Consider the following 25,465-nt stretch of genomic DNA (forward strand, 5'->3'; position numbering starts at 1 on the left):
AAAGTGATAGAAAAGAAAATAAAGATAGATAAGAGCCCATCATCTTCCTTCCTTCCTTCCTTCCTTCCTTCCTTCCTTCCTTCCTTCCTCCCTCCCTCTCTCTTTCTTTCCTTCCCCCTTTTTCCCTTCCTTGCTTCCTTCCTTTTTTCCTTCTTTTCTCCCTCCTTCTCTTTTTCCCTTCCTTCTTCCCTCCCTCCCTTCCTTTCCTTTTTCTCTTCCTCTTTCCCTCCCTTCCCTTTCTTTCCCTTCCCTTTTCTTTCTTCCTCCTTTTTTTCCTTTCTAATTTTCCTTTCCCCCTCCCTCCTCCTTTCCTTTCCCTCCCTCACTTCCTTTTTCCTTTTCTTTCTTTCTTTCTTTCTTTTTTTCTTTCTTTCTTTTTCTTTCTTTCATTTGTGGGGCTGTAGAAAGTTTTCTGAGATTCTTCTGCAGCAGCCTCCCAAGTACTGTTATGGCAGGTGTGTTCCACCATACCTGGTATATTTTCTTTTCTTTTCTTTCCTTTTCTTTTTTTTTTTTTTTTGAGAAGGCAAACACAATTTGTTGTTCCATTTCTAACTTACTAAGTGGCTATCGGTTGTTACACTGTATACATTAGGAGACTTAATATAAAAATATAGGGGCTTTATTTAGAATTGATTAGTTTTTACTAGTAAATCTAATGATTGCACTTATTTCATGTATTAGTTTTTGGCCTCCTAAAAATTCATAGTTTCCTAAGAACTGGGTGAGAAAACCCATTCAATTTCAGTATCATTTCACAATAATATTAATAAAGGATTCATTATTATTATAAAATTATGAAGTGTTAGTCCTTTCTTGAATGTCAATATATCTAAACGAATAAATGCATACATGCTTCGTATATGCATTGAAATATCTATGTCACACAGTAGAAAGTTTTTTATTCTTAGAAATCATTTTGCACAGAAAGAAGACATTATTTTCTTGTCTATGCCATTAGGTGAGGCTCACTGGGAGTTAACTTTTGAATAGGATTAAGAGGGTTGAAGGAGAGGTGAGAGGCAGGGAGGGAGCAAAGAAAAATTGTAGAGCTCAATAAAAATCAATAAAAAAAAGAAATAAGTAGGAATTGGATGTAAATAAAATGCATAGAATTTAAGATGAAGGGCCCTTAGAGAAATATGAGGACCAGAGGAAGGCATGTGAGGGGCTCTGTGGTCAAGGTCAGTAGCAAAATATTTTATAAAATCTGCTAATGGAGTGGTGGTTTATTACACCTTTAATCCCTGCATTGGGGAGGCAGAGGCAGGAGGATCTCTGAGTTCAAGGGCAGCCTGCTTTACACAGTGATTCCCAGGACAGCCAGGGCAACACAGAGAAATGCCGTTTCAAAAAACCAAAGAGAGAAATGGGGGCTGGTGGGAGGTGATGAAGAAACCTGCTCACAATAGTTCAAGTCAGTAAGGCCATCTTATTTTATGAGTCATGTATGCACAAATATCTAACCAATCTCATAGTTAGGTAGTTGAAATTTTAAATTAGAATCTATAGTGGAATATTTCTTGTAAAATAAAAAGTAAATTATTAAAAAAGTAAAACTAAGACAAATTTCTAATTTTTCACTGAGGAAAAATGACCTTAGAAAAATAATATTTTCACTATTTGTAAGATGTAAGTGAAGGACAGAGTTCATTACCGAAAAAGTCAGTGTGAATAATATGACCTTTTTCTAGGTCTTACTTATTTGCACTTAAAGTTATTCATATTTCATATCCCTTTCACAAACATGCATTGATTTTGATAATTCCTTGTTCATGACTTCCCAAAAAGAAGCATCCATCTCAGAGTTCAATTATCCAAGTAGCATAAATTTCTTTAGTACAGCCTTAATAATCCTGAATCAGCCAGGTAGATCATCTGTCATCTACACTGAGATCAAAAACTTTCATTTCCACGCAGTCGCGTGAAATGGTGTCTCAAAATGCAAAGATCCAAGTCGTTTTTTAAGCGCAGGTAATCAAGATTTGCCTAGCCTAACACATTTCCCTTTTGCTATTTTTAAAGAACCGGGCAGCACAGAAGGTGTGCCAACTCTGGCCCTGGGAGCGGAGGCACTTATCTGAGGCAAGGCCATTTCTCTCTGTTCTTCTTGCTGGTCTTTGCTGAGGGTAGGCATTTCCAACAGGCATGGATTATTGTGCCTGTCTCTATAGCATATATCTACTGGCTCCAGGGCCTCACATTTTCTGTGTTGCGTTCTCCATTTAAAGCAAAGCTTTTCTGATGGAACGACCAGATCAGCTGTTTCTGAATCCCTGGAGCAATGATAAGAAGCTCTCTGTTGGCGTCTTGGACGCACTTTAGGCTGCTGTGGGAAACTCTTCAGCTTATCCTGCTTCTCACAGCTCAGCCCTTACAGCTTTGTCTCTTCCACGTTAGATGCTAGAACGACGATAGAATGTTCTACCGGCTCACAGTGGGAAAAGTAGCAGGCTATTTTCTCTTTGGCATCACTGACTTAGAATTCTAATATCCGGGTTCATAATACCTGCTGCTTCATCCCCATTAAGTTCCATTAAATCTTTTTCTGTCATAAAGTATATTCCTTTTTGATTCAAGTTTTCTCCATTAGACATACATCTTTGGAATTCTTTTCATTGTAGTTAATCATCATGTCTTGTTCTTCAATCTCATTATTTCATTTCATGCCTTTGTAACTTTAAAAAAATATTTAAAATTTTTCTTGAAGTTTATTGTAAAATAATTTGTAATGTCATCCTAATTGTAAAACTCCCTTCTGCATTTTGTTTGTGTATATATTTGTGCCTTTTGTGCTTTTTTTGCAGTGCAAATTTGTTGTGCATGATATTTTTTAACAGGGAGCATATCTCTAAGTGTGTGTTGCATTATCTATTTTTTTTTCTGTTGAAATATTTCATGTTTCAGAGTTTAACTTTGTCAGTAACATATCACAAAAATGTACATAAAGTTGTTGAGATGTCTGAAATGTGATTGTTATGACTTATATTAACCAAAACTCGGTCATAAAACAAGATTTGAGCAATATAATATCATTCTGAACAACTTCTGTTTCCCATATTTGCCACTCTTTCTAAATAAAGAATACGTTTCTTGAATCTGTATTAACTCTTTCTCCTATGCAATATATTAAAAGTTGGCCTGCATTTAATGCTCTGTCTCAAACGATAATGCTACCTTTATAACTTGGAAGAGAAACTAAAATAGTTTCAGTTAATATAATTTTCGAAAATGAAATCAATACTTGCATGTTTGTTGAAGCCATAATGTACTTATACGTTATTGATTTGCGATAATTTTCTGATTTTAATCTAGAACTCGTTCAGAATGAGCCATCCACTCCCACTCACAATGCATCTAACATGGTCTCTGTTGCAGGTTACTTAGTTATAGAAAATCCATCAAGTAAGTCTGGGAACTCTTTCCCCTTCCTTCTGAATATTAGCTTTAGATTCACTGACTTGATGACTCTTAATGTGTGGCTCTCTTTCTGAATGCTTGTTGGAAAAACCTTTAAGCTGGATATAAATCATAAAAGCATGACTAATTGCTTGGTAACTGGAGAAATGCTTTCTCTCTCTCTGGGGTGAAGCCTGCATGTCTGTATTTTAACTTGGGAAGTAATATGGGGGATATTTAAACCCCTTTGGGCTTAAAAGCCATATCATTATGAGAATGAGGTCACTGCAATATTTTATATCTTCTAAAACCTTGTAATGTGTAAAATTCTTCTGTATGACAAAGAGCTATTATGTGCGTTTAAGAGTCCATGATAACTTTATGCCCTTACATTTATGTGAAAACCTTTGTTCATGAAAACGCTAACTCTTTCCTTTGAAGTCGCTGAGACATTGAAAGAATTTTGCGTGATGAACCCAAAAAAAAAAGTGAGTTTAAAGAGGACGAGCTCCTTTCGTAAACAGGACAGGGTGACTTTGAAGGACTGTGTGACAGGGGCTTTACAGTGTCCTTGTTGCTTAGATGTTAGCAGGCAAGCAGTGCCCAAGCTTTCCCTTAAGCTAAAGCGCACAAGCTAACATGGTTCCGTTCAATACCTTTCTTTCCTTGGAGGCCGATAAGCAAGAAATCCTTCCTGCAGCACGTCGAGGAACTCTGCACAAACAGCAACCTAAAGTTTCAGGAGGAATTTTCGGTATGTTACCAGCAGTTGTCACAACATTGCAAGACCTCCGGTAGTTTCCCGTGTCACATTTCATGTCCATTTTAAGCATGCCAGGCCATGAAGGACTCTGGCCTTGATAATCAATACCCAATTACCAGGTTGATTGTTTACATAGTAATGTTACCCTGGGTGGCCTTTGGTGCAACCTCCTTGGAGGATTCACCTACTGTGTTCGGAGGTGATCTTCTTCGGGCCTCCCTGCAATGGCAGGCTGGCCCAGCTCCCTGTTCTTTCATCAACTGCAGGAGCTGGAAACGCAGAGGGATGGATTCCTTGGTTTATATTTGTTGTGTGAGCTTTAGATCGTACTGTAAATGTAGGTCGACACTGAAATATTTGTGTTAGACTTAGGCACCTAACGATTCCATGTTGTGTTTTATGATAAGGACATTGAACAATGGGTGTAACTTAAAGTGCATTTGTGGTGTAAAATGATCAAGGAACAGAGCCGGACATTTGTAGACACTGCAGATACTATGACTTCTAGAACTACCACAATACAGATAAGTAATACCTACATCCAATATGGTCTGTTTCTAAGTTATTATTAATTAAATGCTCCATCTTACATGGTGAGTAGTAAAACTAAGACCTCATTGCTGAAGTTTTTCTAAAGTTGAAAATAATTTTACTTTTTTAAAACAATTTTATCATGTTTCTTTGATATTGTATTTTTATTAATTAGCCGAGTATCATGTATCAATAAAATTGAAATTGTTTAGACACATAAAGGTTAGAGCTGTAAACAATCTATTTTAAGATTCATAAGTACCTTATCTAGTTGATCTGATTATTTTACATTGTGAAAGCAAAGTAGATTTTATATTGTACCCAAAAGTCTACTTCTGCCTTTTTATTCATGAATTTCGTAGTGTGTGAACTTCTGAAACAAAAAGGCAGACAATTGGCTTAAATAATTCAGGATTATAAAATTTCAGTTTCTCAGGGAGGAATAACAAGAATGTGAGAAGATGAATGGAGCCCCCTGCCGCTTGTTGGTTATGCTTCTTAAGTAATACTGGGCTGGGCTTAGCAAGACCACAGGAGCCATGAAGTTCCCTTAGCATTTACACAAAAAGAAATTTTAATTTTTCAGGAGCAAAAGTGTAATTTTACTAGAAGAGGAGCAAGCATACATAAATTATTCATGACTAAGTAGATAAACAGTTTTATTAACAAATACATTTTCATGTATTCAGAAAAATTCTAGCTTGGGGGTGGGGGAGGCCACGTTACTCTTTTGTAAAATCAAACAAACAAAAACCCCAAATCATTCTTATCCTAATGCTTTATTAAGTCTTTTAAAAAAATCAAAGTTATTACATCATAATAAACATACATATTGGATGCACAAATTTTTCTAGTCTTTGACCGCATGTTTTATTTTCTTAGCTTTTACTTATTTATTAGGTTTTGTTGTATGACACACAATATGCATTTACAGTTTAGCCTTTACAAGCTGAATGAATTTACACAAATTGCCTAATCTCTCTGCCCCTCCCCCAATGTCTTCATCCATAAAAGAATAATATCTAACTCACTGAACTGAGAATACTAAAGTGACTATGTACAGAATGTGTAGAAAGTGCTTGGCACAAATATCATGGATGATAATCTCTTCGATTTTTGGTTTTGAGCCTTTAAAGGTTGACCCATCTTGCCAGCCGTAGGTTGATCATTTCTACCACACATAAACTCAGACATGTAGCGATGAGAGACATGTTTCAAACAGGATGAATGGATTGTGATTGAAATGTGCATAAAGATGTGGGAATTAACGTTAAATGCTGTTTTAAATGAATACACATGGTGATGTCTCAAACAAACAGTAGCATGAGCCGAATCCCAATGAGAAGATAAAGAGGGAACTACTCCAGAGAGGGAGAATAAATACAAAAGCAGGAGGAGGGCCAAGTAATCTGTTCATCTTGTTCCCAGGGAGAGGACATCAATCTGCAGCAGAAAGACCCACTTAGGGAAGACCACTGAGGCTCTATGGCCTTATAAGAATAAGACCCCAACCCCCTAGAATCAAGATGCTATTCAAACTAACATTCTGGTGACTGAATGTGGGTTACCAAAGCCACAGTCACTTAAAACTATAAATGGAAACTTGTAATTGGATTAATTCCAAACTGTATCATTTTCAATTTCCAGCATCTTTCCTTCCCCTTCCCCTTTCAATTCTTCTAACACATTGACACAGGGAAGCTATTTTGGGTCTTCTAATTTTGTTCATTTCTTTAATAAACCTTGTTGCTTATACCCTAACTTGCCGATGATATATATATATATATATATATATATATATATATATATATATATGAAAAGAACTCTTCAGTATCTGTTTTATTTTTAGTAGAAGGGAGAAAGGAGAAGTGTTGAACTAAAAGAAATAATTTATAATTACATTAAAATGGAAAATATAGTCTATTATCTTTACAGAAGATGCAATAATGTCATGAATGGCAATCATTGGCCCAACCAAACAATCAATACATTTTCTTCCCCCAGCTTCCTTATGGATGCATTAGAAAGAGCAGGACAGACAGCTGCAGCATTTTTCTTTCCAACATCAACAGTCGATCTTCCCACCTCTTCAGCTGTGTCAGATCATTCTAAATCACACCTTTGCATTCCACTATCAATTTAACAAGGCCCACGGAGTGCGGTATTGACCTCTGACATCTTCTCAAAATGACCAGGGTTGTGCCAATTAATAGGCATGAAATCACACTGTCTGGGGAGAAAAAACAAAAAATAAATCATTCAACTCCCTTCTTCCCTCTAAAGAGGCATTAACATATTAAATAACAGTTGTGTGCGCCTGATGAAGCCATGGGTAGCATGTGGCACCTTAGTGCTCTCCAGAGGTCAATGAAATTATCTCAAGGGAAAGCCATAATCTGGCCGATCAAAATCGTTCAGAATAGTAATGGGGACATTTAGGGGAAATCGTTGCTATTCATTTGACCTTGTTCCCATATCTATGATGGGAATTTTTAATTAAATATAATAAGAAAGTGTGGCCTGGGAGAATAGTTCTACAATAGATAAATTGCAAATAAATAAATTAAAACCAAAAACATTTACAACTGGGATGATAGTTCAGGAGGCCAACCCTGAAAGCATAAAGACATAAATTGGATACCTAGAACTCATACAAAAGCTGCCTATAATGGCAGGCCTTTGTAAGACCAGCACTGGGGACATGGGCACAGATAGTCACCTGAGGTTAGTTGACCAGACAGTATAACCTACTTGCTAAGCCCCAGGCCAATAATGATGCTTTGTTTTGGTTTTTAAAAAAGAAGTAAAATTAAATTGGCCTGTGGCACTGAAGAATAATACTCAAGGTTGTCCCTGATTCTCCAACATGTGAATGTACATACACGTGTGAATGAACATGCACACACACACTAAACAAATGAAGTGTTTAGAATAAGGAATTGTGTTTTACTACGCAGAATTTCATATTTACCAAATTTAAACTTTGCAATGACCTTTTTCCCCCCACAGGAATTACCAAAATTTCTTCAAGATCTTTCTTCAACGGATGCCGACCTCCCTTGGAATCGAGCAAAAAATCGCTTTCCAAACATAAAACCATGTATGTTCCATTTCCATCTCTGTTCTAACTGTGAAGTGTTTTTAAATGCCCACCATCTCAACTTTTTGCGTTTGTTGAAGGTTTCCTTCCACATTAATTGAACTGCGATAATACACTTCATTAATGGTAGCTTTCAAGTTGTATCACATTTGCTTTGTTCCTAATTACTGAAGTTAATTTACATGGCTTTTCAGTTTGCTCACACAAGGTTCATTTATGCAGGTGCAAGAAACTGTAGATTGACCTGCTTCTCAGCTTTGTAATTTAACTCTTTTAACATCTTCCTACTGAGCATGTCTCAAAGGGAAGGGAAATTCACACTTAGCTTTGTGTATTAGATTTCCTTAAGAGTATAGTAGTCTTATGGAACATTAACATGCCTTGCAAAATAGTAGTTGATGACCAGAGTCCATGTTCCCACCACCACCACTGGAATTGTTCCTGCAGAGAGGCAGAACTGGACCTTGCTGTAGAACAACTCCATTTTTCGATTCAGGGGATATAATGTGTTATTGTTTTAAGAATTATTGATGATTTGATATCCCTATGTTGCTAACATGTCTGTTATTATAGTCTTTGAATACATGTCCCTGCTTAAGAGCCAAGGCATTTTCTATTAAGAAACTGAGGCTTTTGATGCCCTGAAACTTTGTTCCACTGTATACCAGGAAGCAGGACAGGAGACACAGCCCTGTAATCTCAAGTAGATGGCAGCCTTTAGCATGGAGAATGAAAGTTCAAGAACAGCTCTCTCTACCTAAGGAATTCAAGATCCACCCGAGCAACACAATGAGACCCTGCCTAGATCTTTAAAAGGGTTTTGCAAAGAGCTGGGAATTTAGTTCATTGATAAAAGGCTTTCCAATGGGCACACGCTTAGTGTTGCGATAAACAAGTAACAAATAAATAAACATATTGAGGCAATCCCTATGGCCCTTTCAGCCAGGGATGTGTTAATTTAGAGCAGACCGTAATCCCATAAAGAATTTAAATAGGAAGAAGCAGCACACAGGGTGATTCTAGAGCATAAATTCTTCACGACGGCAGCCAAATTCAGAGGATTGTGATATCAGAGGTTATAATCCATAAAACCTGAAGAGTCTAGGAAGCAGAACAGAGTGAAAAAGAAACAGCATTGTCCCCTGGAGAGTCCTTCTGTAACAAAATGACATCAGAAGAAAATGACTTCAGCAGTTAGGTGACCAATCTGTGATGTGTGAAGTTGACTGATAGTCTCTACCTGTCTCAAATCAGAACTTTTTCGACCTGTTTTTTATTCTAACTTTAAGAAAATTAACTTAAATTGGATACAACTTAAATTTAAGTTGGGACGCCCATGTTGTGGGGTGTATTTGCACTAAGTTTCTTCTATACTGCTTGCAACATGCTTATTTAAGCGGCATTCAGTGTAAATAAGTATTATACTCTTCTCTGATCAAAAAGCAACTACCATGAATTCATTTGTATTTAGTTCTAGTTACATTATAAAGTTGGGAGTAATTTATAATATACCAACACATATAAAGTAGCTCAAATAAGTCTAAGTAATTTTAAAATGATTAAAGTATAAAAATTTTGAGTTCTTTGGTGGTTTGTTGCAACTTTTTTTTTTTTTGCAATGAAGGTCTTGGTTAATAATAGTTTCCTTTTCAACTGAAAGAAAGCTCACATCATCAGCTTATTAGTTTTATGCTGAGAAGGGAACAAGAGTGGTTAATGGGAATCAATGATCGGACTAGAGGAATACTGAGAACTCAGGAACAATCGCAGTGGGTTTTTGATCCTACTGCACGTACTGGCTTTGGGGGAGCCTAGGCAGTTTGGATGCTCACCTAAGGAGACCTGGATAGAGGTGGGCGGTCCTTGGGCTTCCCACAGGTCAGGGAACCCTGATTGCTCTTTGAGCAGATGAGGGAGGGTGACTTGATCGGGGGAGGGGGAGGGAAATGGGAGGCGGATGAGGGGGGGAGGCAGAAATCCTTAATAAATAAATAAATAAAGAAAGAAAGAAAGAAAGAAAGAAAGAAAGAAAGAAAGAAAGAAAGAAAGAAAGAAAGAAAGAAAGAAACTATCAAGAGGAGCAAGGAGAATAAATGTCTGAAACCTCCATACTGAAGTTATGGCAAAAAAATAACGAGACTCCCTGAGACCCAGTTCTGTTTTGTTGCTGTCTGTCTTTGACTTCCAACCTGCTGTTTGTCTGTCTGTTCCTCGTAAAGCTCATAGGAGGATTTGGTAAAAGAGTCACGTAAATCACTTTGCCGGTACAGGGACACAAAAGCCATTCAGCAGGCGTTATCCCTCATGGTTAGTAACTAACAGATCATTTCCTTTTAAATGCTGATAACTTTCCGAATGGGTAAGACTGTGATCCATGCCAGAGTACTGAATTCTGAAGGTGGCAAGACCCCCTCCCTAGTTAAGATTAGAAGTCCATCTTTAATGTCATAGCTGTGTCTGCAGGAAAGACAACATTTTTTTTTTTTTTCACACACAAACCCACACAGAAACAGAGGCATAAACCCTAGGAGAACAGCCAAGATTTTGTGACCATGTGTTGCCATTATGCTTGAACAGGACCCATAAAACTGGGAAACTGACTCTTTCGTCATAGCGAATGAATAAATTTCAATAGACTGACGTTTTGCTTAAGCCAGCTTTGCGTAGTGCTGTATTTCCCCTGAGTAATGTCAGAAAGATTTCAAATATCACAGAGGCTTTTGAAGGATATTAGCTTACAGGGCTTTAGGATACTAGAATTAGCAGCAAATGCTTGCAGAAGTGATTTCCAAATCTGGGTCTGACAGGACACGATGACCTTAACATCCCAACTCCATGAGAAAAAGTTTAGTGCGTTGTTGACTCGGCTTGTTTTAAACAGGCATGCTGAGTGAATAGCAGTCTGACGGCTTCCCCTCCTGAACTAAAAGACTAGCTACAATGTTATTAGGCAGATCTTAAAAGTCTCAATAACGGACACATAAAGAATTTGTAAAAATTTATTTAAACACTAGGAATCTCTAAGTTTCAATGCATTGATCATAATTTCCCACAAAATAATTAAAACATCTTAAATAATTAATATTGATATATTAATTGAAGATTAATAACTCGGAGAACCTGAGAACAGTACTGAATACTTCTTATAAACGTTCACATTTTTCAAGAGTTATAATATAATAAGTATTATATTATTATATTAAATATTATTATTAAATATTATAACTGCATGGTGCAGTTGAGAAGAGTACTAAGAAGAGAAGCTAAGTGGTTCACTTAGGATTGTGTAAGAATTCACAGTCAGGCCTCTTCTTATGTAGTTTCCATGAAGACAGTGAGCCTTTCTTTTCTTTTACCTGTGCTGACAACCCAGATCTCTGCAAAGGCTAACCATATCCAGGAACCACTTAGGCACACAACCCAGTCAAACCTCTGAATTATTCAGTCAAAGATCTTTTGTGATTCCTGTGCTTAAAGTTATCAGAAGACACTACAGTTATAAAATAAACTTGGTAGAAATTCCCAAGAACTTTTTTGGCACTACTTCTTGAAAAAAAAATTACTGGTCACAGAGTATCTACTTGATGATGGTGTTCTTAAAAATAGTCTCAAGAAGAATAATTAGAAATTTTATATTAATGAAAGAATAGGCAATGGAAAAGAATAAATGGCTTAAAACTAGACCTAAATATATGGATAATCTAGTAAATGATAAAAGTAATATTTTAAATCAAGGAAAAAGAGTGGAATATTTTTAAATGGAACTATTATGTTTCATGTAACAATAAATAGTAAAAGGGAAACCTACATCTCACTTTTTTAAAAAAATCAAGTTTCAGAAGAGTCTATGGGTGAACTTGTGAAAAATAAGAATATTCATATAATGAACGTCCTAAGAAATGTTCAGTTAATCCTCAGAGTGTGTACTGTGTGCCTGATAAAATTATGAGATAATTAGACATTATCTTCAAGATATGAAAGGTGGGCCTATGAACTGGGGATTCTTACTTCTGGCAGTATGCTGTACAAATGCAATTTTACAGCACTGTGATTAGCTCTATTATGTTTTCCAGCATTTTGAATAGTAAGTGGTATCAGTTCAATCCATAATTAAACAGGGTATGCTATATTAAAAATGCTGTACTTCTTCTTAAGAACAAAAGCTAGCTATACTTAAGTTTGTGTTGAAAGATTAAGTAAATGAAAACAGTCTTCAGAATAGAGTGTATGACACAACATTTATAGCTAGTTTTGTAATGATATGTGTAAGAATTCTAGAAATATGTGCAAGGTCTGATTAATTGGTATTTTGCGGAGTAGAAATATGGGACATGAGGGAATGTTTTTAAGTGTTATGATCATATATGGATTGGGATTATTAGATCATGAACTTTTATATTACTTTCGTAGTGCAGAGGTCTTAGCAATTTGGAAATCCTATTATGATTTCTTTTTGTTCTCAGATAATAATAACAGAGTGAAGCTGATAGCTGATGTCAGCATTCCAGGATCAGATTACATCAATGCCAGCTATGTTTCTGTAAGTTACTAATTTCACAGATAGCATATTTTGATAGAGCATAAATACTATAATTTTCTAATACTTAAAGCAACAAATTCACTCCAACACTATGGAATAGAAATGCCATTTCTCCTAATAACAACTTGATGCATGCATATTTCAGAGATGGGAATATGTTGACTTTTAATTCATTATTTATTTTACTGGTTTGTGCAGATAGAACCATTCTTCTCACTATCCCCGACCTTTGCACCATTTCACAGGCTTTGTTAATATATTCTCTGATCACAAGGTCAACTAATCTCTCCGTCAATGGAGTATCAGTCAAAGTGACCGTCATGTTCATACAATGTAAAAACTTGTTACATGCCTTTCCCTGTGAGATACGGAATCCATCAAAGGGATTATGTTGATGTAAAATGTATACTCCATCTGGCCACTCAGCACACATCAATGAGTCAACATGGAGAGAATTGTGACGTACTCAGTGTAGTCTCGGAGGTATCAGAGATAATCAATCTTACTGAGTCAAACAGAAAACTGAAGCAAGCCAATTGGTTCTCTATCCCTCTTTTTCTCTTTGTTTCTTTGTTCTGCCAATATTCTTCGCCATCCCAATACTTAGAAACCTCCATTCATCCAGAACCACAGCTTGGCTGACACATTCTTACAACTTTATAGTGGAAAGAGCCCCTTTGGTCATTTAATGTGACAATCATTTTGGAATGTTTTCTAAACATCCTTGAGAATTAATTGTTGCTGTTTCCAGGCATCGGTTCATTAATTTTCACCCAACATAGATGGCTTTATCTCTATTATGCATTTTGTTCCTACTGGCTTCAGCTGGAATGGGGAGATTAATCATTGTCATCTTACGACACTCAAAGATTTCTGCTGCTGTGCACATTCTCCAGTTTTACATTATTTTCTTATTCTTAGGTATTTTCCTACTCACTGACTTGCCACTTCCTTCCATTTATTTCAATTGATTTGAGGTCCTTTTATGATTCCTCATCCTTTTCCTTACGTCAAACATATTTGAATTGTATTCATTGTTTCCATGCTTCTGTGAAGTGCCGTTTGTGTAGACTTTATTATTATTCCTTATTAGTCAATATTACTCTGAAATTACAATCTTTTATTGGCTCTTATTGTCAATGGCGTAAATAATGACGTGAAAATTCCTTCACATATCCTATTAGGGATGGTCTAAAGAAGATAGAGATTTCATCCAATTTTGATGCTTGATCTGTAGGTCTCTATTGAATTGACCATATGAATTTACTGTTGTAAGGTTTTATTCATCCACCAAATGACTGAGTCCTTGAGGTATACCATTCTTCTATAAATATACAGGAGTTTTATACTTACTAATTTTAATCATAGGCTAGGTCCTAGAGCCCATTGAAGTCCCACTTTATGCAATAATGCCTAGATATCTAGATTTTAAATATATTCATTGTCCTATTGTTCAAATTTCTTGCAATGTTATAGAATGTGGCAAAGTTAAGTCATTGTACTATTTTCAATGTCCGATAAGTAGATTCAAATCAATACCTAATTTCTACAATGTTGTTTAGGCTCACAGAGACTAAAGGAGCAAGCACAGGGAATGCAGGGGCCTGCTCCTCGTCCTCTCCATATATCTTAGGACTGTTAGTTTGATGTTTTCGTGGAACTCCTAGAAGTAGGAGCAGGTGTGCCTCTGACTCTTTTGCCTGCTCCTGGGACTCTTCCTACTATTGGGTTGCATTGTTCAGTCTTGATATGAGGGCTTTTGCCTTGTATTATTGTATCTTTTTTTTCTGTTTTGTTCTTGTCTCTTAGAGGCAAGCTCTTTTTTGAGTGGATCTGTGAGAGAAGGGGAGGTCGCAGGAGGAAGCTGGAGGAGTGGAGGGAGGGGAAACTGGTTGGAATGCTCTGTATGAGTGAAGAATCTATTTTCGATTTAAAAAAAAGGAAAGCAGTGTATTCTAGTTAGCACGACAAGCAAACAGATGAGACAGCAAAGTAATGTTTATGAACCTCTAAGTGTTCTCTCTAAATGTTAAAGTTGTCAGCAGGCAATAAGGCAATATTGAAAGGGATGAGGTAGTTTAAGCAGGGATTGGGCTGATGGCTCAGTAGTTAAGAGCACCTGTGGCGCTTGTAGAAGACTCAGGTTCTATTCCAGCACCCACAGGGTGACTCATAATGACCTGACAATTCTCCTTTGGCTCGGAGGGCGCCAGCTGTGCACATGGTGCACATATATGCATTCAGACAAAACACTTACATACAGAAGCACATACTTAAAAACAGATACTTCAAGCAATAAACTAGGAAGCCTGAAGGACATATATTCTGTTACAATCAAGTGATGTTAAAATGTATGAAATCTTTTTTTAAAAAAAATTTCCTGTGACTTACATGGTAAGCAGGAATAGGAGAAGGAACTCCATGTGGAAGTGGGTTTGCATAGCACTGTGAGCAGTGTACTACATTGCTAATACTCGTCAGGAAAGCATCCCTTACTGAAGATACCTCAAACAAAAGGGAAACATAGAACGACGATACCATAGTGTTCCTTACTTCTCTATCTCCAACTGGTGTATGCTTTACCTCAAAAAACACATGTGACCCTTCAGTTCCCCCCAATTTGCCAGTTTTGTTATGTGACACCTTCTTTTTGTTTTTGTTTTGTTTCGTTTTTTTGTTTTGTTTTGTCTTTCCCTTGGAGACAGGGTCTCTCTGTGTAGCCCTGTCTGTCCTGGAACTCACTCTGTAGACCAGGTTGGTCTTGAACTCAGAAATTCTGATGCCTCTGCCTGGGTGTTGCCTGAGTGCTGGGATTAAAGATATGTAACATTATTATCACCCAGCTGACACTTTCAATGGAAAGTTGATGAAGTATCCCCAAAAGCAAAAGACAGAGGCTGGAGTGGCATTGGGGTTCTTATTTCTTTGAATCTGGGAGCAAAGGGAAGAGGACTAAAAGGAGGTATTAAAGTAGTTTGTCTGTGTGAAGAAAAGCAGGCTCCAGGAAAGGGAAATACAAGAGGGTAGCATTCAGTAGTTACTGAAAACAAGACCTACCACTAGGCTTGTGTGACAGTACGTACCTAAGTTCTTCTGTCCTGGACCAGACGGGGGAATTGTGTTTCTTTAGCCAGCACTCAGTGAGAGGCTATACCATTTTGATAAAGGATGTACCATGAAAAAGAAGATGAGAGATTGTAGCCTCAGCGGTAGCTAGTTGTACATCTAGAAGAGTTCAGTGGAACCAACAGTGGAAATGAGATTTTATGGACAAGAGAAAGACTTTGTCGCCAAGCATGTACACTAGACATTCTCCGTCAACAGCTTTTAACCCTGTGTGCTTTTCTGTGAATTATTAACAATTACCTGAGAGTTAGCCAGGCTGGGAGTTACTAAGATGACTAATTAAATAATTATGTATTGGAAATTGATAGAGAAAAATACTACTTTGTTGGCAATAGTTAAATTATTTTTTAACGTATTCTACAATGTCGGGGACATAGCACTAAGTAAGTAAATGGGTTCACTAAGAGAGACACTTTTAATGATTCAAAACTTGGTGCGCCTACTTTTTTTTGCCCTTTTGTGTCTGTGACCCTAGATACTCTAAGTTTCTAACTCTATGAATGAGGAACAAAAACACCTTCCCTAAAGGCTGCAGCAGGCTTAAAGAGGCCAATGTGTGCAAGGAGCTAATCACACTTGTGTCACCTCAGAAGCACCTAATGAATGCATGTTCCTTTTATTGTAATGGGTGTTTAGCTAGAGTAGATTTTATACTTCTTGGCTAGTAACCCAGAGGCAAATCTTAGAAACTAACTTAAGGATGGCTGTAAAAACTGTCATGTAGGCTCAGTGATGATGATCAGACTTGAAATGTGCCATGAAACTCACACTTTTTTTTCTAACTATTATAGAGCTTTAAAACCAGTTAAACTGCATATTTCAATTCAGGGAAAGCTTTCTAGCTGGTAGGTCTCTTCTCGGAGGAAGTGAATTTTATACGCTGATACTCACTACTAGAGGCTAAGCAGTAAAAAGAAGTGGCATGCTTCCCCAACTCTAATAAAACATGAAGGGAGTGTCTCCAGCATTTCCTCCTGTGCGACATTTCACTGTTCCTTAGCCTTCCTTTAAAAGCAAGTCGCCTTACCCAGAGAAAAACTTCAATTGTCCTCTCTATATGAAAAGCAAGGTGAAGTAGGGCTGTATATATGTGTATTAAGGAAGAATTAAAAACAAGATTTATACATTTAAAACTCACTCTGGCAATGGGAGAACTGATTAGAACATGAGTCATTTGGAATACAAAACTTTCGTGTATCGGCATAGGATTTGCCTTCTATAACACATTTCCTTTTTTAAAAAAAATTAATTACATTTACTCTTTGACCAAAAAAGAAGAGGGAGAAAAGAAGAGGAGAATGAGGAGAAGAAGAGGAGGAGGAGGAGGAGGAGGCCCTCCACAGTCTTCAAAATCTCTCTTCCTGGATCCCTGGAATCTGAGAGTTCTCCCTCTCTGCTGTAACCTGGAGCCGATAAATCTTTTCAGAATTTCAGTCTTTTCCATTCCAATTGATACTTCACCTTCTCCCAACGTCTCTATTTCATAGTCCATTTTTTGTTTATTTTGTTTTCGATTTCTTTAATGATTTTTTTCTTCTCTCAGTCTGTAGCCTTTATGACTATACATCTTCTTTACAGAAAACTCGATGAATTATCTGTGCCCCTAGATATGATTGGAGAAATACGCTTAACCACACCAATGTGGGCCACTTTACACTCAGGTTTTCTAACAGAAATTTTTAAGCTAATGAATTAATTCCATCATATCACAGTTTTCTCTCCCTCCCTCCTCTTCTTCTAGTCCCTCTGCCCAAACCCCACCTCCATCCACTCCTCCTCCTTTCTCTTCAGAAAAGGACAGACCTCCCATGGCATATCAGTCAGACATGCCACATCAAACTGGAGTAAGAAGAGGCACTCCCTCTCCTATTAAGCCTGGACAAGGCAAGCCAGTAGGAAGGAAGGGACCTAAAAGAAGATAGCAGAGTCAGAGACAGCCCCTGTTGCTATAGTTAGAGGTCCCATAAGAAGTCCAAGCTACACAACTGTAACATATGTGCAGAGGGACTAGCTCAGTCCCATGCAGGCTCCCTGGTTGGTGTTTCAGTCTCTGTGAGCTCATAGGAGCCAAAGTTAGTTGATTCTGTGGGTTTCGTTGTGGTATCCTTAATCTCTCTGGCTCCTGCAATCCCTCTCTTCAACAGGATTCTCCTAACTACGCCTAATGTTTGGCTGTGGATCTTTGCATCTGTTTCCATCAGTTGTGGGGTGAAGCCACTCTGATGACAATTGGGCTAAGTGACAATCTTTGAGTATAGCAGAATATCATTAGGAATTATTTCATTGACATTTTTTGCCAGCCATGTTTAGTTCTATCCTAGGTCGCTGGGCTATGCTGCCTCTGAGTTCTGGCCTTCCAGGCAGTGTCAGGGGTGGGCTCCCTTTCATGGTCTGGGTCTGAAGCTGGGCCAATCATCTGTTGGCTACTCACTTAACTTCTGCCCCTAACCAGAGATTTCTGATCATATCACAGTCCAGTAATCCATTTGAGTTCCTGCTTTGGGTATTATTTCATTCTTTCTTTCAGCCCCAAATCCTGTCCCACATGTCCACCTGTATCTATACCACCTCACTGATACAATGGATGCAGTGGGAAGACCTCCTGTTCATCTTCAACTACAGCCATAGACTGATTCACTCTTTCTTCTGCAGCCAAGGCAAATTCTCCTGGTCTCTAAGTAGCTATTCCCTCCTCTCTAAGAACATTGGCTGGGGATTTTTTTTTTCTCTCTTCTGCCCCATTAGTGTTATTCTTTGAAAAAAACCAAACAAACATATTTTAATTTCCTTCATCTTACAAAAACAAATATAATATTACATTCGCATTTTTTAACTATCTCCACGCTATATAATATTACATTCGCATTTTTTAACTATCTCCACGCTCATCCTAATGTAGCTTTTTCTGTTATTAAAGAATTTTTTAATTTTATGTGAATGTGTGTATGACTATGTGTGCCTGGGTTGGGATGTTGGGTCTGCACATGGTGGTTAGAAAAGGAGCCAAGAATACCGTAGAGCTAGAATTATAGATGCCCGTGAGAAGCCTGATGTGGATGTTAGAGACTAAACTCTGTTTCTCTGGGAGAGGTAAAAGCTCTCTTAACTGCTGAGACATCTCCCCAGCCTTCTTTCCTACTTCTTTTTTTGAGACAGGGTTTCTTGAACTTCAAGATGGCCTGGAATGCCCTGTGTAACTGAGGATGACCTTGAATTCTTCATTCTCCTGCCTCTATATATACCTCAACTGCTGGGATTGCACACCAACATCATCACACCCAACTTTTGCCTGCAGTGCCATGACCCATTCACACTAGAGTCCCTTAAGAAACTGACTATGCGAACCTCCTATTCTTCTCCTTTCTTATCTTTCAAACTGTTCAAATCATGCTTTGATGCCAAAGAAACTCAATAAACACACACACACACACACACACACACACACACACACACACACACACACACACTGCTCCTTTTTCCTTTTGAGATGACTGGTTAACCACTTAGGAAACTTGAATCAAATATCAGCACCTCTGCCCTTTCATTGGATATGTCAGAAGTTCCGATTCCTTCATCTGTACTGCACTGATTATCTCTCATTAGTTTGACCTGCGAGCCTTTAAGTGATCTAGATCACAATCTTTGAGCTTACAGCCTCCACCTAAATTCATGTTATGGTGATCTGGTGACTTTATGTCAAATTATCTTTCTACTGAGCTTCTTCCCTTTACTCTAAATGCACATGCCTGGTTGTATAACATTTTAACTTGGATAATTAATGGCTCACGTTCAATACATACAATTCGAATCTCTAATTTTCCATATAAATTCCCTTATCTTTAAGTCTTTGTCTTCTTCCTTCGGCGTCATTGTTTGTTCCATCTGTATACCTCATGCCCTCTACACATTTGTTATGTTCCCTCTATTATCAAATTCCATTGGATTGTGCGGTTTCGAGTTGATGTTGGAAGTTTGCAGTGTCTAAGATTATTCACTACTCAAAAGCAGACAATATTTTTAAATAACCCCATCATTTACAGCTAATATATTCCCACTATTGATCAGAAGTAAAAATACGCTGATGCTGTGTACGAAACTGCTTCCTTCTAGGGATACTTATGTCCAAATGAGTTTATTGCTACCCAAGGCCCGTTACCAGGAACAGTCGGAGATTTTTGGAGAATGGTATGGGAAACCAAAGCGAAAACATTAGTAATGCTCACACAGTGTTTCGAAAAAGGGCGGGTGAGTTATATGAAATACCTTCAACAATGTGTTCTTTTATAACTATATTGATATTCGTGAATGTTCCAGCTGGTGCTGTGTATAGATCATCAAAGACTTTGCTATCTATAAAGTAGCTTTGCCTTCGTGGCACTGATGGTTATAAAGAGCAGAACTTTGACGACTCATGACTGCCGATTTTTCTCTGGATGCAGATCAGGTGCCATCAGTACTGGCCAGAGGACAACAAGCCTGTGACGGTCTTTGGAGACATCGTGATTACAAAGCTTATGGAGGACATTCAGATCGATTGGACCATCAGGGATCTGAAAATCGAAAGGGTAAAATAAAGGAAAAAAGAGGGAAAGTGAATATGGTATGAAATATGACTGGCTTAAAGGCATAAAATGAAATGAATACCAGAATTATCCCTTGTACATAGGCTATGTATTTGAACATGCTTTCCCACTGCTTTGTAAATGTAAACTGAGGTATGCATGTAACTGTCTCATCCCAAATCATGTGATTACAGTATATATTAATCAATTGGCATCAAGCTCACGGGTTGAAAAATACATAGAAGAAGGAAGGAATTACTAGATCCCTTGATACACTAATTATTTTTATCAATAGAAACTCGGGAGTCAGATATCGGGGTAAGAACCTAAACAATCAGACAAGCAGCAGAGAAGCAACCAGTGACCTCCTGTTTCTTTTGTGTCTCCATTCAAAAGGGCTGAGATCCCCTCTAAGCTCCACCCTACTAATTCCTACCTCTCTATCTGTCCTCAGTCCTCCAAAACCTCTGTGGTTAAGTTCGGTCAGCTAATATCTAGCTCCACCCTCTGATTCAAAGCACTCCTTACTGTTACAATGGGATCAAGGTACCACACAACAAGCCCTGTGTTTATGTGAGGAAACTATATTAAGACAGTGGTCTCAACACCATTCATCCCTGAGTCTTGAAGATCCGATGTGTATGCATGTGTGTGTCATGAGTGGTTCATAGATTCATGCACAGGTTTATGTGTGGTGTGAGCACAGTTTCATCTGTACATGCATATTCATGTGGAGGTCGATGGTCATTGTTGGAAGTCTTTCTTTGATTGCTTGTCACCTTTGCATTCCCAGACAGAGACTCACACTGAACCGGAAGCATATAGGTTCCAGCTCAGTATACTGTTTATGCTGGATGGCCAATGAGCTTCACTGGTCCACTTGGCTTTGATCCTGCCTCTCCGGTGCAGCATAGGGTTTGCAGCTATGTCTCACGGGGTGGGGATCTGAAAGCTGGTTCTCACCACAGCCATCTCTCCTTCCCCTGCATTTTCTTTTGAATCCAGAACTCCCACAGAAGAGACAGTACTGGCTACCACTATACTACTATATAGCTTCCTCTTTATGTATGGTCTTTCCCCTCTCTGACATACTAGATACTCAATGCCCTTGTTTTATATAGATAATGAATTCAAGTATTTTGTTTTATGTCAAATTGTTTCAAAACCTAAATTCTGCAGGATGTCATGCTACATTACAATATATTTTGTGATTTACCTTCGGATCTATTTGAAGATCTATCTTTTATGGATGCCATTCACAACAACATACAATTTCCCTTTTCCTTTTGTTTTGTGTTGGGTGTTGAAGAGAGTTTTCTGTGTGCTAAGCCAAAGCTCCGCCCCTGAGCTCCATTGGCAGCCTCAATCCTGTTAGTTGTAACAGTAAAAGATTCCATTAGTAGTTATATACACAAAATTTGTTTTGTCTGGTAAAGGATCATCTTTCTAAAGTCACTGGTGAAAGCCAAGACATCAGTTATCTTTGCCTAGCATGTCATTCTAACAAATTTTATCACTTCTAATCTACCACTTTGTCTAGCACGGAGACTGCATGACTGTCCGACAGTGTAACTTCACTGGCTGGCCTGAGCATGGGGTTCCTGAGAACACCACCCCTCTGATTCACTTTGTGAAGTTGGTGCGCACAAGCAGAGCCCACGACACTACCCCTATGGTTGTACACTGCAGGTAAGATGGCTGTAGAGCCCATGATACGCTTGTGATAGCCTTCCATCTGATGAGACCTTGTTACAAATCACAATGAGTATTTTATTTTCTTATAGAAGGTGGATTTAGGTTGATTTCAACTCATCATTTCTAAGCATTTTATTGGTTGTGATAAACCAGAAGGTAGCTTTCAAAACGTCTAAATGGCAGAGGTGAGGTGGGTGCAGAGTTAATGAGTGACAAGGCAAAGTTAAATCACCTCCACTTGATGTGTCGTGCTTTCTTTAAACCCATGTGAGGCCTGCCTTTTTCTGAATGGAGACGGAGGAGGAATAGATTTGGAGGAGGGGTAGATGGGAATTGGGGGGAACAGGAGGAAAAGGAGGGGAAACTGCAGTTGGTATGTAAAATAAATTTTAAAAAAGTTAATTTCATTAAAACTTTAAAAAATCTTGATCAGTACAGGATTTGATATTTTAATCTCTTGGTTGGATGACCCTTCTCTAAATCATTTAAAAATCACAACCCATCCCTTGCCCTGTGTGTTTATTTCTGATAAAAGTAGAATAGTAATAAGATAAAGCATCTTTCTGTGTTTATACATAGTTTTGGTAAAAATCAATATCCAAAGAGTCTCCAAATAAAAAAATAATCTATCTCCAGCTAAGGAAAAGAAACTTCTCAGAATATGTCTGTACCATCATCGTCATCCTTAACACAACTAAACCTTTGCTGAAAATAGTCCCTGTGATTTCGTCTTCCTTACAGCGCTGGGGTTGGAAGAACTGGAGTGTTCATTGCTCTGGACCACTTAACACAACACGTAAATGACCATGACTTTGTGGACATATATGGACTGGTGGCTGAACTAAGGAGTGAGAGAATGTGCATGGTACAGAACCTGGTAAGATATCTGAACTTACACTCAATTCATGCATCCCCTCTTTTGCAAGAAAACAAGTGTTCTGAAGCTCTTTCATCTCTCTTAGTTCCGTGACATTCTTCCCTATCTAGTGTTTCTATGTAATAATAAAAATAAGGAAAAATGACTCTATCCTGAATCCAGTCCTTATAAACTGGTGTTGTCCTGCAGAAGAGGCATGGCTTATTTTCTTCGGTTACACTGAGGCGTGATTTCAGATTCTATTGAGGAATGTTCCTGTCTCAGCTCCTACTGCAGTAACCAAACAAGAGTGGGAAGGCAGGAAGCCCAGCACCATCCTGCTTCTGGAAGACACCAAAGGGACACAGATCATAACTAGGAGGAAGAGAGATCCGAAAAGCCATTCTGAGAGAAGGCTCTGAAGTGCTATGACATCGTGAAATAGTACTGATACTTTGATTATGATCTGGATTAGTGCCTGCCCTGCTCTGGGTTCTGCTGGAAGTTTTCTGGCACAAACTCGCGTGGTAGAAGAAAAATAACTAATCATATTTTGCCACATATTTTATGGATGTTATATCCTTTAAATCTCCCAGCATAAGTCTTAGGTTTTCTGGGACCAGGGAATTAAGCATCCGAAAAAGAAATGAATTCTGAAGGTGATATGGTTGTCTAAGGTAGAAACTGCAGTTTTCATGACATCCTACAGCCTGCTTGGCAATAACACATGATCGCAGAAGGATCTTGGAGCCCACAGGCTATCTCTCACAGCTCAGCTTGTACTCCTGGCAGATTTTATACCCGTCATTCTTTCCAACAGGGAGGATGAGATCCTCATAGCCCAAAGCCTCAAATATCAAATGTGACTTCAAGTTCAAATGTGTCTTTGAAAGACACCAAAATTCCTCAGTGTAAATTATTTTTCAATAATTGAGTATATTTGTATTAATAATGTGGTTGACTGCATGCTGTGAATTTGAGGAAACACAGTTATTGTGACAAGGAACATACTGGAAATTTCCATAGAATTGATATTTCCTGACTACACTTAATGTCTTAACAGACACAAAGGCTGTAATTTGATCATCTGTGAGTACTAAACCTGAACACAAAGCTTGTTTTCTGATGGCTTGTTCATGCTCTCCAAATTACATCTTCCCTCCAACAGTAAAGGCTGGGTAGTTGTGAAAATTAAACGAAGTGAAGTAAACAAATATTTATTATGCAATTGCTGTGTGTCAGGCCCTGTTTTTGCCAATTGGAATTTAGCGCTGAATAGGAAAGAGTTCAACTCTTGTGAAGATGCCATTCTAGTGATGAAGCGTGACAGAAAATGGTTTTGAGCCCCCCCAAAAAATAAATACTGCTAGTAATGATAAGCTGTCCCAGAAGATAATTTCAGTCAGAGCATTCTCAAAAAGGATTAAAAGCATTATACTAATAACTATGAATATAACCACTTAATATGGCCATTTTTCAGAATTTTCTTAAAACCCATTACATACATATGTTTAAATAAAACATTCACTGATATTCCTTTTCAGCCAGGTGTGTTCTGGAGGCGTGAAAAGGGATGGTTAAAAATAGACATTTTCGTAGTCTGAAAAACTTTCCAGCAATGCATGCAAGCTGGCATTAGCATTAGCATTAGTGTGGATGGTATAGTTCGATTTGGACATGTAGATGGAATATTACAAGTCTTTGCTCAGCACTTGCATGTTAAGATACTTCAATTGCAGCTAATTATATTGACAGACTAAGAACAGGTCTTTGACATTGAATCAGCCAAATGTCCAGTGATTAGCAAAATTGCTAGATATGTTCAAAAAAGTGCTACTTATTATATTAAAATACTCATAAATTTCACAAATAAATATAACATCTGTGTTTTTGAAAGAAGGTTATCTTTAAATAAGTCGAAACTGCTGAACTATGCCTTGCAGGAAAAAGGAAGCTCACATATAGATTCACTAGTATTTGCTACTTTTCCTACAGCAAAAAAGAATATATTATTATTTGTCACTTAATGGCAAATATTTTGTAAAGCGAACCCTTAAACCAGTAAGAAGCCACAAGAGGTTAGCAAATCTTACGATGGAGATGGGAGAAAATCCCTGATAAACTACAACATATTCTTTCTCTAAGTTAGATAATTCATATTTGTCAAGAGTTGGTGCATCTTTCTCAGTAACGAAATATCCCTGTTTACCAGAAAAAATCCCCACCCTGCCATTGGTTTACACTTCCTTCCTTTGTTGTTTAGGCACAGTATATCTTCTTACACCAGTGCATTCTGGATCTTTTATCAAATAAAGGAAATCACCAACCCATCTGCTTTGTTAACTACTCCACACTCCAGAAGATGGACTCTTTGGATGCCATGGAAGGTAAGCAGATACAATTCACACCCAATTCATTAGCTTAATATCTCCTGCAGGACGATTAACTTCATAATAACTATAATTTCAAAATGCCAGAGAAGCTAGTGTAGTGCCTATACCGTGTATTTCATTTCTCTGTTATCTAAGTTGGGAGAATAGCCTTCCGGTCTTGATCACATTTTTCCATTAAAAATTCAACAATAAATAAGAGGAAGGAAAAGAGGCCATGAATTTTAAAAAGAACAAGGAAGGATATATGGGAGTGTTTAGATGGAGGATAGAGAAAAGAGAGATGGTGTAAGTATATTATAATGTCAAAAATAAAAAAAAGATTTAAACCTTTTAGACTGTTAACTTAAATAGTCTTTGGTATCTTGCTATCTTCTATAGGTGATGTTGAGCTTGAGTGGGAAGAAACTACCATGTAAATTTTGACCAGAGATTGCAGCTGGAAGATACACCTTGCAGATCCCAGGAGCCAAAATTATTATCCCCCTGCTTTGGAATTGACC

General features: G+C 37.8%; 1 protein-coding gene and 1 long non-coding RNA gene across 4 annotated transcripts in view; one reads left to right on the forward strand and one right to left on the reverse strand.

Annotated features, from left to right (window-relative positions):
- The window catches only part of Ptprq (protein tyrosine phosphatase receptor type Q), a 176,388-nt gene extending 151,007 nt beyond the window's left edge, over nucleotides 1-25,381 (forward strand). For both annotated transcript variants that reach the window (XM_075954552.1, XM_075954553.1), the window contains exons 36-45: nucleotides 3,379-3,405; nucleotides 4,072-4,153; nucleotides 7,703-7,793; nucleotides 12,257-12,333; nucleotides 19,570-19,704; nucleotides 19,899-20,024; nucleotides 21,562-21,710; nucleotides 22,458-22,593; nucleotides 24,836-24,959; nucleotides 25,344-25,381. In XM_075954552.1, the coding sequence (XP_075810667.1) occupies nucleotides 3,379-3,405; nucleotides 4,072-4,153; nucleotides 7,703-7,793; nucleotides 12,257-12,333; nucleotides 19,570-19,704; nucleotides 19,899-20,024; nucleotides 21,562-21,710; nucleotides 22,458-22,593; nucleotides 24,836-24,959; nucleotides 25,344-25,381 (985 nt within the window). The remainder of the gene's footprint in view (nucleotides 1-3,378; nucleotides 3,406-4,071; nucleotides 4,154-7,702; nucleotides 7,794-12,256; nucleotides 12,334-19,569; nucleotides 19,705-19,898; nucleotides 20,025-21,561; nucleotides 21,711-22,457; nucleotides 22,594-24,835; nucleotides 24,960-25,343) is intronic.
- LOC142838871 (uncharacterized) overlaps nucleotides 5,534-25,465 on the reverse strand; it is a 39,194-nt gene continuing 19,262 nt past the window's right edge. The window contains exons 2-4 of one of the 2 annotated variants that reach the window (XR_012908644.1): nucleotides 21,238-21,389; nucleotides 19,723-20,009; nucleotides 5,534-6,923 (exon numbers count right to left, since the gene is read on the reverse strand). This is a non-coding gene — a long non-coding RNA (uncharacterized LOC142838871). Of the gene's footprint in view, nucleotides 6,924-19,572; nucleotides 20,010-21,237; nucleotides 21,390-25,465 lie in introns of those variants that run through there. The other variant, XR_012908643.1, reaches the window with a different exon arrangement.

This window comes from Microtus pennsylvanicus, chromosome 20, assembly GCF_037038515.1.
Source record: "Microtus pennsylvanicus isolate mMicPen1 chromosome 20, mMicPen1.hap1, whole genome shotgun sequence".
Classification (NCBI taxonomy): Eukaryota; Metazoa; Chordata; class Mammalia; order Rodentia; family Cricetidae; genus Microtus; species Microtus pennsylvanicus.